The sequence below is a fragment of the Hoplias malabaricus genome, chromosome 7 (genome assembly GCF_029633855.1).
Source record: "Hoplias malabaricus isolate fHopMal1 chromosome 7, fHopMal1.hap1, whole genome shotgun sequence".
In the NCBI taxonomy this organism is placed as follows: Eukaryota; Metazoa; Chordata; class Actinopteri; order Characiformes; family Erythrinidae; genus Hoplias; species Hoplias malabaricus.
The window spans coordinates 18,369,729-18,384,655 of record NC_089806.1 but is presented as its reverse complement, the minus strand read 5'-3'; the positions used below and the strand labels follow the sequence as shown (position 1 = coordinate 18,384,655).

Sequence of the window (14,927 nt, the reverse complement as noted above, 5' to 3'; positions counted from 1 at the left end):
AGAATACAGAAAATGTGTAACTTTCTGATTTTCTTTGATTTCTTTTTCCTTAAAAAAGAACACGCAGTTGACAAAAAAATAAATAGCATTTTTGACTGGGAATAAAATAAATGATTTGGTCATGGACCTTTGCACAATACCTTTAAACTACAACACCTTCATTAACATTAACATTTTTACAAAAGGAAAAAGAAAGGACAGCTCACCACACATTTGCACAGCATGGCAAACATTTAATAAGAACTTTTCCACATCTGGTACACATGTGGTTTGCTAGTTTTCCAACACATATACACTATTCCAGGGCTCATAATGGTTAAATTCTACTATAAACCAGTCTGGCTCCCAGACATCCACCAATACTGCATGGAAAGCACACGCGTTGAGTAATCAGCCCAAGATGTGTTAAACACACACTGTGTCGTTCTTGTCTATTCAGCTGACTCAGTACCTCTTTCCCAGATTGCATCTGTCCCTCCAGGAAGATCTGTAGTGAGTTTAAGCAGTTTTTGTAGCATTCCCATTCAGCAAGCACACGGCCCATAGTGTACCTCACAGCAACAGCTGCCTCTGAGCTCACTTCTATCTCCCTCTCAGCCTCCTTCACCTTCCTGCTCACTGTCCCAGAGTCCTCTGCTGCACAAAAAGAGAAAGGCACCAGTACATAAACTTTCCTACAGAAGATTGCACAATTCAGAGAGCACCATATTTATTTAATGTCTGTCATAATATTATTTTTTTTGTCAATTACATGTTCTTGAAATCTATATACATCTTTTCAGACCCTCAATGGTCTTCTCGCAGTTGGTAGATGGAAAGAAACAACTTAATTGTAAAAAATGAAGAGTGGTCTCTGACATGTTCATAGAATAGTATCTCATAATGACATTGTTCTCAATATTTTTAAGCATATTTACTTACCCAGGGCTGCCTTGTTAGTGTATATGCTGGCAGTCTGTTGCAGCTTATGGAAAGTGGACTTTAGCATGGAAAGCAAGTCTTGTGTGTTGATACTATCCTGATTCAACATACAACAAAAAATATATCAACTGATAAATATAACTAAAACTCATTAAAAATGTAACATGATTAAAGAGATTTTCATTCATTCTCTTGAGAACAGAATAACACATGTATCGTTAAATAATAATAAATTCACAAAATAATAACTTATAAATAAAATTTGCATGAATATATTCCCCAAAATTGAATTGGCACAAATATGTTAGGCGTCTGAAATTTGTTTAATATTTTTTTCAAAGTGAAGTAATGAGGGTAGCAAGCTATTATAGAAATGAATAAACAGCCAGTTAGCATTTATTAGCAAATCAAATGTGTGTTCCTCCCATCTCCACATGAATTTCCCCTGGTGCTCCGGTTTCCTCCCACAGTGCAAAAACACACGTTGGTAGGTGGATTGGCGACTCAAAAGTGCCCATAGGTGTGAGTGTGTGACTGAGTGTGTGGTGCCCCGTGAAGGACAGCTGCACCGTTCAGGGTGAGTTTCCACTTTGTACTTAATTATTCTGTATAGGCTCCGGACCCACTGCAACTCTGAACTGGATAAGCAGTTATGGACAATGAATGAATGAATGAATTAATGAACGTTTTCAAATTGTAAGACTCTCTGACTAATCAACCTGCCCTATGTGAGTTAACCATTACCTCACAAAATATAGGGGGATAAAAACTTTTCATTTTTGCAGAGCAACCTACGTGCCAGTCCTGCATCAGGGAGAGTACAGCCTCCTGAGAGCCGTATGGTCCTTTCCAGATCTTCAACTTGTATTTTAGATGGCCTAAGATCTCCTGCACATGGTGCCACTGCTCCTGGTACTCCAGTTTGATGCTATGATACTTTGCTGTCACCCTAGTATTGGTGAAACTATGGAGATGACAGTTTATGTGAGTGTACAAAAAGGCATATATACTCAGAAGCCATTAAAATTGTAAAAATGACATGCATACCGTCTCTTCATTTCATCAAGTTTTTTAGCAGGGACTCGAGAGGTGCTTTCATCCTCCGTGCTACAGAACTCTTGAAGTGTGTCCATTTGTCTACTCATGTCCCCTAGCAACTCCTGAAGGGAATCGAAATTATACAAGTATTAAATACTGCAAAGTCTGCAGACATATGATCATCCAAAATTTCTTCATGTAATCAAGGGTACTAACAGGGAGTTTGTTTTCCCTTTACTACAGCAAAAGTCTGTAAACTTACAGGACATCAGCATTTGACTGAACTGAATTACAAAGCATTATTAAGTTCAGGTGTTGATTCTTGGATAAACAGCTCTGGATCTCAAAAGCAATTCCATTGCTTTGAGCATTTAGACCCTTTTGGTTGACACTAGAATTTGGGCATAATGACCATATCCTCATCTGTCACTGCTATACAGTAGAACACCCTTTTCTAATGGCAGTGCTTTTCACTAGCTTTTCTAAAGCGTCACTGCCAGTAAAGTAGCTAATTATGTTATCATAATACTTTTGCCATTGTATCACAGCACAGTTTAGTTTTCATTGTACCAACATGTGCTGTGTTTTCAAACTGATGTGTTTGTACACATTGTTTTAAATGAAGTCTATATTTGGTCTGTCTGTGTTTCAGTTATGCAGCATTGATGTAATTAACAACTAATTCCAAATAGTAGCTTTGCAAACCTTGAGTTTCTCCTGCTTTTCTTTGGCATCTCTGGCTGCTCTTCCATGATCTTCAGAGTTTCTCTCTTCTTCAGACAATATTCTCTCCATATTCTGTAGCCATTTACTCAGACTTTGAAGAGGAGCTGGCAAAGCTGCATCCAGTTCATTTCTGTACTGCTGTATCTGCAATGGACAGGCTTTTACTTAACACACACACAAAAATTAATAATAAAAACAACAACGCAACATGTTTTACATGTTTAGACACTGACAGAACACATATTTCTGCCACTAAACACTAAGTTCTAATAACAAAAACTACGATTCGAAGAACTCTGCCGTCTTTCCTTTCTGATGTCCTCATTTAAATTTTCTATATTGTTACAAGGTTTTTAGTGTTTTTGCATGTAAACTGATATAAAACGTAACAATCCAAATTCAAATCTTGCTCATGGAAAATGTTCATAAGAACATACCTCTCACTCCATTTACATTTTAATGGTTTTTAATTTATTTAAAAGCCCTAAGTGTTTCAAATGCTTTTCTAAATGTGCTCACCCTCTCCTCCATAAGGTCCCATGCCTTTTTCAAGGAAAGCTGCTCCTCGCTGAGATTTGCAATGCGCTTCATTGCACTCAGCATTGACATAACAGGCCGTCGTTTTTCATAGAATGAGCCTAAAAAAGTCTGGAATACCTATAACAGAGCAAAGTACACATCAACCACAAATCTTATGTACTGAGAAAAAAATATCCCGTGTAAATCTTGTCAGTGCTTGGGCTTACCTGGTACCTCTCTGTGTACCCGTCACCCTCTGTTGAAGACCACACATCTAGCAGTTCCTCATAGGCTCGCTGAAGCCAGCAGGTCATCTCTCTGACCTTCTCACTGGGTGATACCTAAGTGGATTTAAAACAAAGAGAATGAGAGATATTTATCAAAATATTTACATTATAATATAATGTTTAATATGATATAATGTTTACCATAATTTGACTTTGAGGTATAAAAACACATGCAGATTTACATCGGTACCTGACATAAGGGAGAAGCCAACACAGCAGGTGTGAGGTGTGTGGGAAGGTTGATAGGATAAAGGTACGAAGGAGAAAGTAGATTTTGGAGCTACAGTCAAGAAATAACAAGCAAAATGTAGAAAAGAAGTGACAGAACATGTTAGAGGTAAGACTGAAAGGTCGAAAGCCTGGAAGAGAGGAAATATGAACAGAAAACAATAAGAAAAAGTGCAGCTGCATATGGGAAAAGACGAGGAGCTTACCAGAGGTCCGGAAATGAAAAAAATCCTTCCCAGAATTATATTTTTAACTGCCCTGAGGCAACTTTTAGATGCTTAGAGAAGCCAGGAAACTGGAATGGATTTTTATTTTTTATTTTCCCACCACTGGAGCTAACAATTATTGAGATATTGAGAGAGACTAACAATTCACTGGGCACTTTTAATTCTTCTACTGTAATGTTGCTCTACTGTTTTGTAAAGCACTAGGGATTTCCATTGTGTACGAAAGGTGCTCAAAAAATAAACTTGCCTTACTTTGCCTAGGCACATGCTGAACTGTACAGTCAAATGAAAACATAGATTTTAGATAGTTTTGTCATAAACCTGCATCAAAAACATACCTCAAGATCATCAGCGCCTGAAGGCAGATCATTGGAATATTGCAGGAACTGAGCCACATAGGTGATGATTGACTTCTCATCTGGGTTATTAAGATCAATATCTGAGAAAAGAGACATATTAAAACATATTGTGTAATATGTAATAACATTTTAGCATTTATAAATTATATTAAAATTATACAAATTAACTTTAGAAACACACAGTGTTACATGACACCAACCTGCAGGTTCAAGTAGTCTGGGTATTCCCAGCTCCTGCTGAGCTATATGGAAAGCCTCTTCCAGGTTCTGGAGGTTACTCCTCGTCTCTGTAAGGGAGAGGTCCACTAGGTCTGGTCTCAGGGAGCAGAGAATGGCCAGGAATGCCACCCCACTCCTCCAACTTGACTTAAAGTCTTTTACTCGAACGGAACAGCCCACTCTACAAACAGAATGTTAAAGAAAGGTAAATTATTACAGTCATATCATAACTTTTTTTAAATATTTACCATTTTAAAATACCATCTACCCTTCATAACGTCTGGACATTTCTTGTAGAAATGATCAAAACTGAACTGGAATAAAATAGTGTATCATATATATATATATATATATATGTGACAGCAAAACAATGGATGGACACGCTAAGTACTAAATATATTATATTATAAGTTATTAGATGTTACGGCTTCTGTATATTAAGTGTAAAATTCAAAATAAAATCACTCTCCTGCTCTTTTGTTATTTTGTTATGTAATATTTAATTTTTTTTTAAAAATTACACTCACATGCACTTTTGGATACAATATTATCCCAAGACTAGAACAAATCAATGCATATGCTTTCAAAGAACTTGATGGAACTCATAACATATGCAGTGACGAATATGTTCTTCTGGCTTCCCATTTTCAAACGACAAATCTTTTAGGTTTTTTTTCTGTTGTTGTTGAATAAAATGACAAATGTAATTTTAAATACTAAGCAACAGTTACCATAAAATGACAAAAGAGCGGGAGAACTTTTCTATTTCAAATAACAATTTTGTTACAAAATGCTTTAAAATGTATTTGTACACCTACCTAATAAATTACTTTAAATATAACAATATAAATATAATAGAAATATATAAATATAATTATAAACATACTATGTTTTTTAAAAATAAATAAGTTTAAAAAGGTTTAATTAAATGAAGTGTGGTCTCTCACATTTGCACAACACTGTAAAAAGATCTGTTAAGGCATAAATTCATATAACATTGACCAGTACCTGAAATATAACAAATTCAAATATAGTTTTTTTATTATGACTGTAAATATTAACTGGTAGCGACCTACTTCCGACACTGGTCCCGCACCCATAGGAGCAGGGCCTTTTTAGAAGTGAGACGAAAACGTGCATGGAGGGGTGAAGCTCTTCGTGGAACCGGGCTTCCTCGTGCAGGGGACCCAGGGGCTGAGTCCTGACTGGACAAAGACTCAAGAGAGGAGGAACGTGAGCCAAAGGAGAGAGTGCTGGCTAACTCCTCTATCTGCAAAATTAACAGAGATTTATATGGGTAATGTCGCTTTTAAAAATCTACACAGTGAATGATATACATGTTAGTTTATTAGGCTCAAACTTCTTTAACTATATTCAGCAACTTAAACAAAGACAAATAAAAAAAAAACCCAACATGATCCATAATATTATGCTAATGTGACACCAGCAATGTTTTGTTCTTTTTACAATGCCCCTGCTGTGGCTTTCACAAAACAAGCATATATTCTTTGTACAGAATGAATAGAATAACCAATTTTATCCCTAGTGTCCTGACCCAGATTATTCACAGTGCACTCAAAGATATTTTTCACAATAAACCTTTTGATAGAGTGAAAGCATACATTTCTACAGGGGATTCCAACCTAGATCGCTGAATAAAATAACACGTACGCTTCTCTAAATGGCACAATGATATTTGATATATAAGTCTGCAAATAGAGCGAGACTAGAATACACCCTACAGCAAGCACAAGAAACATGAGTAACACTAAGCAGCCCTTTAGGTAAAATTGACTAAAATCATAAAGGATACTCACGTGACAATGTAAGATGATAGTCCATATCAGGCCCAAAATGATGGAAGGTTTCCCTTCTATGATGTCTGGGATGTTTATATTCACCAGTTTGATCTGATAAGAACCATGTAACAAGTTCAGGAAATATTATACATTATTCCAAAGTGGCTTCATCCTTTCACATACACAGAAAATCTACAGTAATATGATTCTACAGATATATCACAAAGCTCTCACTGATTTGTCTTTTAAGAAGTTCAAGGCCGTTTCAATATTGCCTCTCTGCTGGAAAAGTCCATTGCCTTTCTCTCGTTTCTGTGGGGAGACCAAAAAAAAAACCTCAGTATCACCCAGCACTGAAAGATTCTCCTACTCATGGGAGGTGTTCAGAATACACACAAAATAACTAATTTATATAAATCATTTTAAAACCCTTATTCAAACTGGCATGATTTCAGGCTGACATATCTATGTCATGTGATATTTTTCTTACATTAGGATGTCATGTCACATTCTGGGGAGTAAAGACAGTGTATGTCACTGAACATGGTGATGTTTTGTTTACTTGATTAGTCCATTGCTGTTAGTGATTGTTGTATGTGATGTATGTAAGCTACTGAGACCTTGAATTTCCCCTGGGGATCAATAAAGTAAGTAAGTAAGTGTATGTGTGTTTGTGTGTGTGTGTGTGTGTGTGTGTGTGTGTGTCTGTCTGTCTGTCCTGTCTGTCCGTCTGTCCGTCTGTCCGTCCGTCTGTCTGTCTGTCCGTCTGTCTGTCTATCTATTTATCTATCTATCTTTGTAATGTTATTAGTATGACATCTGTCTGACTGGAGGAGTCTGCCTTTCCTGTAGCATTTAGGTAGAGTTTCTTTCTACTGTTTATAAAACCTGTCCTCACCCCCTCAGCAGTGTCAATGTGGTTGTTATTTCACACCCCAGAAATGTTATGACACAACTCAACACCTGAATATAAAGTCGAATTGATCTGACATTGGGTGGGATGTCAACTTGGAACACTGCAAAAATGAAATCTAAGCAAGTAAAATGTACTAAAATCTAGTCTAAATATCTAGTATTACTCATTTGGAAATTGTGGTAAGATTATAATAAGATTATTCAACTTATTTCTAACTTATTTTTACCTGTTTTAAATAATTTTATCTACAGAAAGTGTCTAATTCCATTGGCAGATCATTTTCTTAATTCAAGAAATAACATAAAATGATGCTTAAAAGAAGCAAAGCTATCTACAGTGTATCAAAGCCACGTTAAAGAGACTACATTTTAAGAAAAGATTGTGTGTGTCATGTAGCGCTTTAAAAACTCACCTACAGTAAAATAGAAAAATGATGACCAAAAAAATGGTGCTATATGTGTCTTGCTCATATTATGTATGCTTTGACAGTTACCATGCGCTGGCCACTCATGACCTCCAGCAGGTCCAGTAATCGAGTTCCATCACTAAGGTCTGTAAAGAGATCCTGCACAAAGGATGGAGAGTTCCTCTGGAAGACAAATATATAACATTGCAGTGATTACTTCTCAGTCAATGAGCAATCAAGAAGTAGTCTGACCCATCTCGTCTCATCACATCTTGTCTCATGTGATGATTATATCTGTATTTTATGTTTACAGTCATGTCTAATGCTTTGAAAGAATAATAATAAGTAACTTATAGAAGCAGCACTACTACAGATGCATACATTATCACACACAGTCAGCTGAAATTGGGTCTAGCTGAAATAGAGGAGGCCATCATCTTATATTACAATCCATCAAAGTAGGCCCCTGCCTGGATTCAATAAATATAAATAAACCCTCTCATTTACTTGAAGACCTTATGGCAGCAGGAGCTGACAACACACCAGGCAGCAAGTCAGTATTTTGCCCAGGGTCACTGCATTTTTTTAAATAATCTAACACTGGCTTAGTGGACAAACCAAGTGGCAATGTATGCCTACGAATATATTGCAGCTTATTTGCAGATTTTGTTCGTTTACCTTTGAAAGCTGAGCATTGATCCAGTTTGTGAAGGTCCTCTTCTGAACTTGCTCCTGTTCCACTGCAGAAGACAAGAAACAACAAAGCTACAACCCCAATTCCAATGAAGTTGGGACGTTGTGTAAAACATAAATCAAAACAGAATACTATGATTTGCAAATCATTTTCAACCTATATTCAATTGAATACACTACAAAGACAAGACATTTAATGTTCAAACTGGAAAACTTTATTGTTTTTTTTAATATGAGGCAACACGTTCCAGAAGAGTTGGGCGAGGGGCATGTTTACCACTGTGTTCCATCACCTTTCCTTTTAACAACACTCAATAAGCGTTTGGGAACTGAGGACACTAATTGTTAAAGCTTTGTAGGTGGAATTCTTTCCCATTCTTGCTTGATGTACAACTTCAGTTGCTTAACAGTCCTGGGTCTCCATTGTCATATTTTGCGCTTCATAATGCACCACACATTTTCAATGGGAGAGAGGTCTGAACTGCAGGCAGGGTAGTCTAGTACCCGCACTCTTTTACTATGAAGCCACGCTGTTGTAACACATGCAGAATGTGGCTTGGCATTGTCTTGCTGAAATAAGCAGTGATGTCCCTGAAAAAGTTGTTGCTTGGATATACGTTGCTCCAAAACCTGTATGTACCTTTCAGCATTAAAGGTGCCTTCAAAGATGTACAAGTTACCCATTCCATGGGCACTAACACACCCCCATACCATCAGAGATGTTGGTTTTTGAACATTGCATCGATTCAATTCGCACAGTCCTTTTCTTCTTTGGCCTGGAGGACACGAAGTCTATGATTTACAAAATCAATTTAAAATGTGGACAGGACACTTTTCCAATTTCCATCAGTCCATCTCAGATGAGCTCTGACCCAGAGAAGCCAACAGCATTGCTGGGTGTTGTTGATATAGGGCTTTCACTTTGCATGGTAGAGTTTTAACTTGCACGTGTAGACAGAGCGACAAACTGTGTTCACTGACAATGGTGTGTTCCTGAGCCCATGTGGTAATATACATTACAGCAGGGGTGCACAACTCCAGTCCTGCAATGTTTGGTGATTCCTCTGCTAAAACACAATCCTTAAACCTGTCAATTAACAGATGAGTTGAATCAGGTGTGTGTGAGCAAAGGAATCACCAAACTTTACTGGATACTGGCCCTCCAGGACTGGAGTTGTGCACCCCTGCGTTACAGAATGATGTCGGTTTTTAATGCAGTGCCTGAGGGATCGAAGGTCATGGGCATTCAATCTTGGTTTTTGGCCTTGCTGCTTACTTGCAGAGATTTCTCCAAATCCTCTGAACCTTTTGATGATATTATGGACTGTAGATGATGAAATCCCTAAATTCCTTGCAAACATTGTTCTTAACCTGTTGGACGATTTGCTCAAGCAGTTGTTCACAAAGTAGTGAATCTCGCCCTATTCTTGCTTGTGAACGAATGAGCCCTTCGGGGATGCTCCCTTTATTCCCAATCAGGACACTCACCTGTTTCCAATTCACCTGTGGAATGTTCCAATGTTTATGCATTTCTCAACTTTCCCAGTCTTTTGTTGCCCCTCGCCCCAACTCTTGTGGAACGTGTTGCAGGCCTCAAATTCAAAATGAGTGAATATTTGCAAAAAACAAACCGTTTATCGGTTTGAACATTAAATATATTGTCTTTGTTTGGAATTATGGATGTACATTCGGACACAATGAGGAACAAAAAAGACTAGTTTACATAAAACCCAAAGTGTAGGAGGCCTGAACTGGGAACTCTCAACATGCTAAGTGGTTTCTCTCTGATTTCTCAAAGTCAGGGGAAGCTTTCCTCTGGCACTAAAGCTGAATACATCCACGCAGAAATATGTACATATCTTGCCAAAACTGAGCTTTGTGGTTTCCTAGATAAAATCCTTTAACATTTCAGGCATATCCTGACTATTTTAAGCTCTATACAGAAATGGCTCAACCACCAGAAAGCTGGCACAATTTAAGAGTTTTTAAAAAGCAAATGGGTTTAAAAGTTGGTTTCATTACAGAACTAGGTATTTTTTCTGCACATCTGCTCACACAGTTGTAGCTTCAGTGAGTTTCTCTCCTTGCAACATTACAAGGACTTCACTTCCTAGGTGACACTCAAGCACTCCAGTAAATGTATTCATCCATAGGTTGTTACATGTATTGTATGGGTTGAACAATTCATCTTTTGCAAGGCAAACTGAATCCTTGACTCGAGGGTATACTGAAGCTTTCTGACAGAACAGGGTGAGTCACTTTGAGAAGCACAGCAAACCTGAAGGGTGCTAGACTTGATGCCACAACATTAGAAATGTCTCTTCTAATATATCATTGATCTTACACAGGATTTAACAACAAAAAATCCTCATAAAGCACCTTAGGTGTATGTTACTCCAACACATTCAATGGTGTGAGGTAAAAACATGTAACTTTAATTTAAACCTCATAATTTAAACCTTATCATTTAAACCAACTTCTCTGTAACTGTGTATTCTAGATTATATAGCTCCAATAAACTTGTGATTATAACATTCATTGTACACTTTTCAGCATGTGTAAGACTGCTCACAAGTACAAAACATCAAGAAAAAGAAACATCAAGAAAAATCATAGAGAAAATGATTTTCTCTAACAAAAGAACATTATGAAAATGAATTGAGTATATTTTTTCAGCACACCTGGATTCCTGTATTACAGGTTATTTGCATGGGCGGGTCCTGAAACTATCTTTACAGACACACCTGGCACACTTCTCAAACCCGGGGAGTCTCTTTCTCTGACTGTATCTAAAATTCTACTAAATGTGTGCAAACGTTCTCTTTTAAAAATATATTTTTAAAAATATTGTCACAAATCAAGCACCATTTTAATGCTAAAACTGGAAGGTCATGAAGCACAATGTGAATTAATATTGACAGAGATATATTTGTCATAGAATGTCCACTGAGTTCAACTAATAGCCAAAACAAATTATAATACAGTCAAGTCCACTCTATCAAAAATTTCTGATATCACACTTAACTTTGATGGTGTGGCTGTAAAATCTTCTCCAGTTGTTCGCAATTTAGGTGTACGTCTTGACTTCTCTCTGTCCTTCAACCTCATATTAAGGCCTAAACCAAAACATCCTTTTTCCATTTACATAATATTGCTTGCCTTCGTCCCCTGCTTTCTGTTAAGGATGCTGAAAGTCTGGTCCATGCACTCATTTCCTCCCGTTTAGACTACTGTAATTCTCTCTTCATTGGCCTTCCTTCTAAGACCATACACTCCCTTCAGTGTGTTCAGGCCTCTGCTGCTTGGGTCCATTCTTATTCTAAAAAATCAGCTCATATCACCCCTGTTCTTCATCAGCTCCACTGGTTACCTGTCTCACTTCATATTCAGTTTAAAGTTCTCCTGCTCACATACAAACCCTTTCTGAAATTTTACACTCCTACTGTCCTACAAGATCGCTGAGGTTCTCTGAGAGCGGTCTTTTGCCAGTACCCAAATTCAAATTAGTTACCGCTGGCGGTAGATCATTCAGTGTTATGGCACTCCAAGCTCTGGAATTCTTTACTGCAAAGTCTTCGTCTCTGCTCTTCATTTTCTGCCTTTAAATCCCAGCTAAAGACCTACCTCCACTAGAGCTGTAATAATAGCATCATATCTTATAGCTACCAATAAAATATCACTCCAGAGACAACCATGACTCAAGAAGACTCCACTGTCATTTACTCTTTTGTAGTTATAAGAAACAGTCTCCAGCCTGAATACCACACACCAAAAAGCAGGTCTTTCTAGACCTCAGCTAGCTCTCACAGATGAGTCTAACAGACTTCAACATACAAGAGACACACACAAATGACGCCTACACAATTTCACAGTAGAGACAGACATCAAGTCCAAATGTGGCAAGGGTGTCTGTTTGGAATTGGCTTTTGTAACGTATTACTCAGGGCAATGGAGTTACAAATTTCCAGTTGGAGTATACGTTTTAAAGACTAAGTCTTTCTTTATGCAACAAAAATAAAAAATACAGAAAAGGCTGAGCTTTGCATTTCAAGAGTTCTCTTGATATTTAATAATGCCTAATGAAATTTTATCCACTCTATTACAAAAATGACCTAATTCCCAAGTTCAGCATGACACACACACAGCATGACTGCACTGACTCAACCACAGCTACGCTAGCTTTGGAGCCATAAATACAATTTCAGCTCAGCATGCAGGTCCATATCACCCGTGACTGACACTTGAACTGTTCCTTGTCTAAAAATAGCTATTGAGGAGCTCGGAAATGATGCCGAAATAGAGAGAGGGGAAGAGAGAATCAAACAGATGTTAATTTATTGGGTTAGGAGACTAATAACACAAAAATATGGCTACATGAGCCGTCTGAGGATCTGTTCCTACCAAACAAAACAGATCTAATTTGTACTATAAAGCACAAATGATTAGTTCAGCAATGACCTTGTAACATGTCAACACAGTAATTATATTACATCACTGCAAAATAACTGTGGTAAAAGGGATGTTGTTTTAGTGTTTTATAAGGTTACATTTACATTTATATGGTAACATTGTAACAATGTGGTAATGTACCTTCACGTGGTAATTTACAGATTTTGTAAATTAAATATAAATTAAGTAATATAAGCAATGATGAATTTTGTGCTCTTATCAAGTATTTTTGGGATGATCTTATTGTATTCAGCAAATAAAGTAATGATCTTTAATGCTTGTTGTTTTGGTTGATATTTTTGAAATATCCTTTAAAGGAATGTAGGGAAACATTATTCTCTCTTCTTTGTTTATGTTCAGAAGCTCCACATCTTTTAAAGTGGAAGAGTATGTTTGAGGAAATAATATGCTCATCTCGGTTCCTTCTTTTCAGTGTTTGGAGTTCTCTCCGTTGTCTAAACACTCCAAATGCCTAGCATACTGGACCAAAAGGTGAATGTTACCTTTAAATTATGTAAATTGAGTTGTTTAAATTTTAACAAGGACACATATGGTCTTTGATGTAAAGGATAGAACAACATGAGAGAGCCTGTATGTATGAGAGTGAGTGAGTTTCAAGCAAGTTCTATCAGGTGTTTCATATATATAAAAGCTTCATTTTAGGGCTCCGAACAACTCTGTTGGCAAATTTATTGGTAAGAGTGCAGACACAATGACAAGATTGTTACCAAGTGAACACTAACCACAGGAGGCCAACAACATAACCACACAGTGCACAGACAAAAGACCACACTGCAGCCACACCCTCTCAGTGTGTTTTGTTTAATGAGTTCTTGAGCAGTGAATCAGCAGTTTAAGCAGTTTGCACTTCCCACACTCTGAAAACACAGCATGGCAGAGTCTGAAGGATACAAAATGAATGGACAGAGGGTGAATTAAAAGGAGGTGAATTAAAGAATCAGACAAGTCCATAGTTACTGACCTCTGAACAAATAACCTTTGGTCAACACAAGCTTGGCTCTTTATGAGACATATAAAACGAGGCTTGAGATTGTAAATAACCTTATCACATTCTCTGGATTTTTTAACTGAAACACTATTACAAACAACAGATGCAGTATAGTGGGTAACACAGCTGTCCTTCCGACTGGGGTTAGATTCACCATTCTAGCAGAAACATCATACTATAGGTAAGATATTGCAACATTTACCCAAATCTGTAACTCTGAATACGAGTGTCTGCCCAAATGACTTAATTGTAAATTTGCTGTTTGTGAGTATTAACAATGCTGACCTTGTAGAAGCATGTGGACCTCATCAATATCCAAAGGGACAGCCTTTCCATCCCCAGGGGGAATATCAGGGTCTCCCCCAGATGCCATCTCTTCTCTTGAGGAGCACTCAGTCTTTCAGTCCATGCATGGTGAAATGGAGTCTATGAAATGAAAACACAAAACATACATTATAACTTTTCATTTTTTACATAAGATATAGGCTCACATAGAAAATATAAGTCTAACTAAAAACATTCTGAGTACCATATAAAGACAATTTACATATAATTTTTCAAACAAAAGAAAAAAGCTCTTGTACATGTGTGTGTTTGCATCTCTGTTTTATTACTGCACCCCTCCCCTTTTAATGATTAATCTTTCTCACTAGAAAGTAGGAAAGTCCCCTAACAAACAAAACAGACTGAAAGAGCAGAAAGAAAGTTAGGGTAAGGTCAGGAAAAATAAATGATGTTTTCATTTAGTCATTCATTCATACATTATCTGTAACTCTTTATCCCGTTCAGGGTCGCGGTGGGTCCGGAGCCTACCTGGAATCACTGACGCAAGGCAGGAACACACCCTGGGTGCCTTCACAGGGCGACACACACTCACACACATGGCCAGTTTTGAGTCGCCGAGGACCCTGGAGCTGTGTGACAGTGACACTACGTGTTGCACCACTGTGCCACTCTGAATTATGTTTTAAACGTAATAATTACAGATAGGGAGGGTTGCGTTTGAAAAAAAAATCAAGGACATGGGCCAGTTAAGGTGTAATTATTATAATTCATATTTCACACAATAGCCTAAGGACATAATATTTTGAGTTTGGTTATTTTTTTGCAGTTCTATGGCCTATGCAAATT

The 14,927-nt window shown here is 37.4% G+C and overlaps 1 protein-coding gene across 1 annotated transcript in view; it reads right to left on the bottom strand.

The window, feature by feature from the left end:
• LOC136702691 (nesprin-2) overlaps positions 1-14,927 on the bottom strand; it is a 108,937-nt gene that overhangs the window by 89,232 nt on the left and 4,778 nt on the right. The window contains exons 2-17 of the mRNA XM_066677842.1: positions 14,082-14,222; positions 8,324-8,385; positions 7,733-7,828; positions 6,558-6,635; positions 6,342-6,434; positions 5,601-5,794; positions 4,506-4,705; positions 4,285-4,385; positions 3,682-3,771; positions 3,432-3,545; positions 3,205-3,342; positions 2,665-2,829; positions 1,969-2,081; positions 1,717-1,885; positions 922-1,018; positions 452-636 (exon numbers count right to left, since the gene is read on the bottom strand). Coding sequence (XP_066533939.1) covers positions 452-636; positions 922-1,018; positions 1,717-1,885; positions 1,969-2,081; positions 2,665-2,829; positions 3,205-3,342; positions 3,432-3,545; positions 3,682-3,771; positions 4,285-4,385; positions 4,506-4,705; positions 5,601-5,794; positions 6,342-6,434; positions 6,558-6,635; positions 7,733-7,828; positions 8,324-8,385; positions 14,082-14,169 — 1,983 coding nt within the window. The 5' untranslated portion in view covers positions 14,170-14,222. The remainder of the gene's footprint in view (positions 1-451; positions 637-921; positions 1,019-1,716; positions 1,886-1,968; positions 2,082-2,664; positions 2,830-3,204; positions 3,343-3,431; positions 3,546-3,681; positions 3,772-4,284; positions 4,386-4,505; positions 4,706-5,600; positions 5,795-6,341; positions 6,435-6,557; positions 6,636-7,732; positions 7,829-8,323; positions 8,386-14,081; positions 14,223-14,927) is intronic.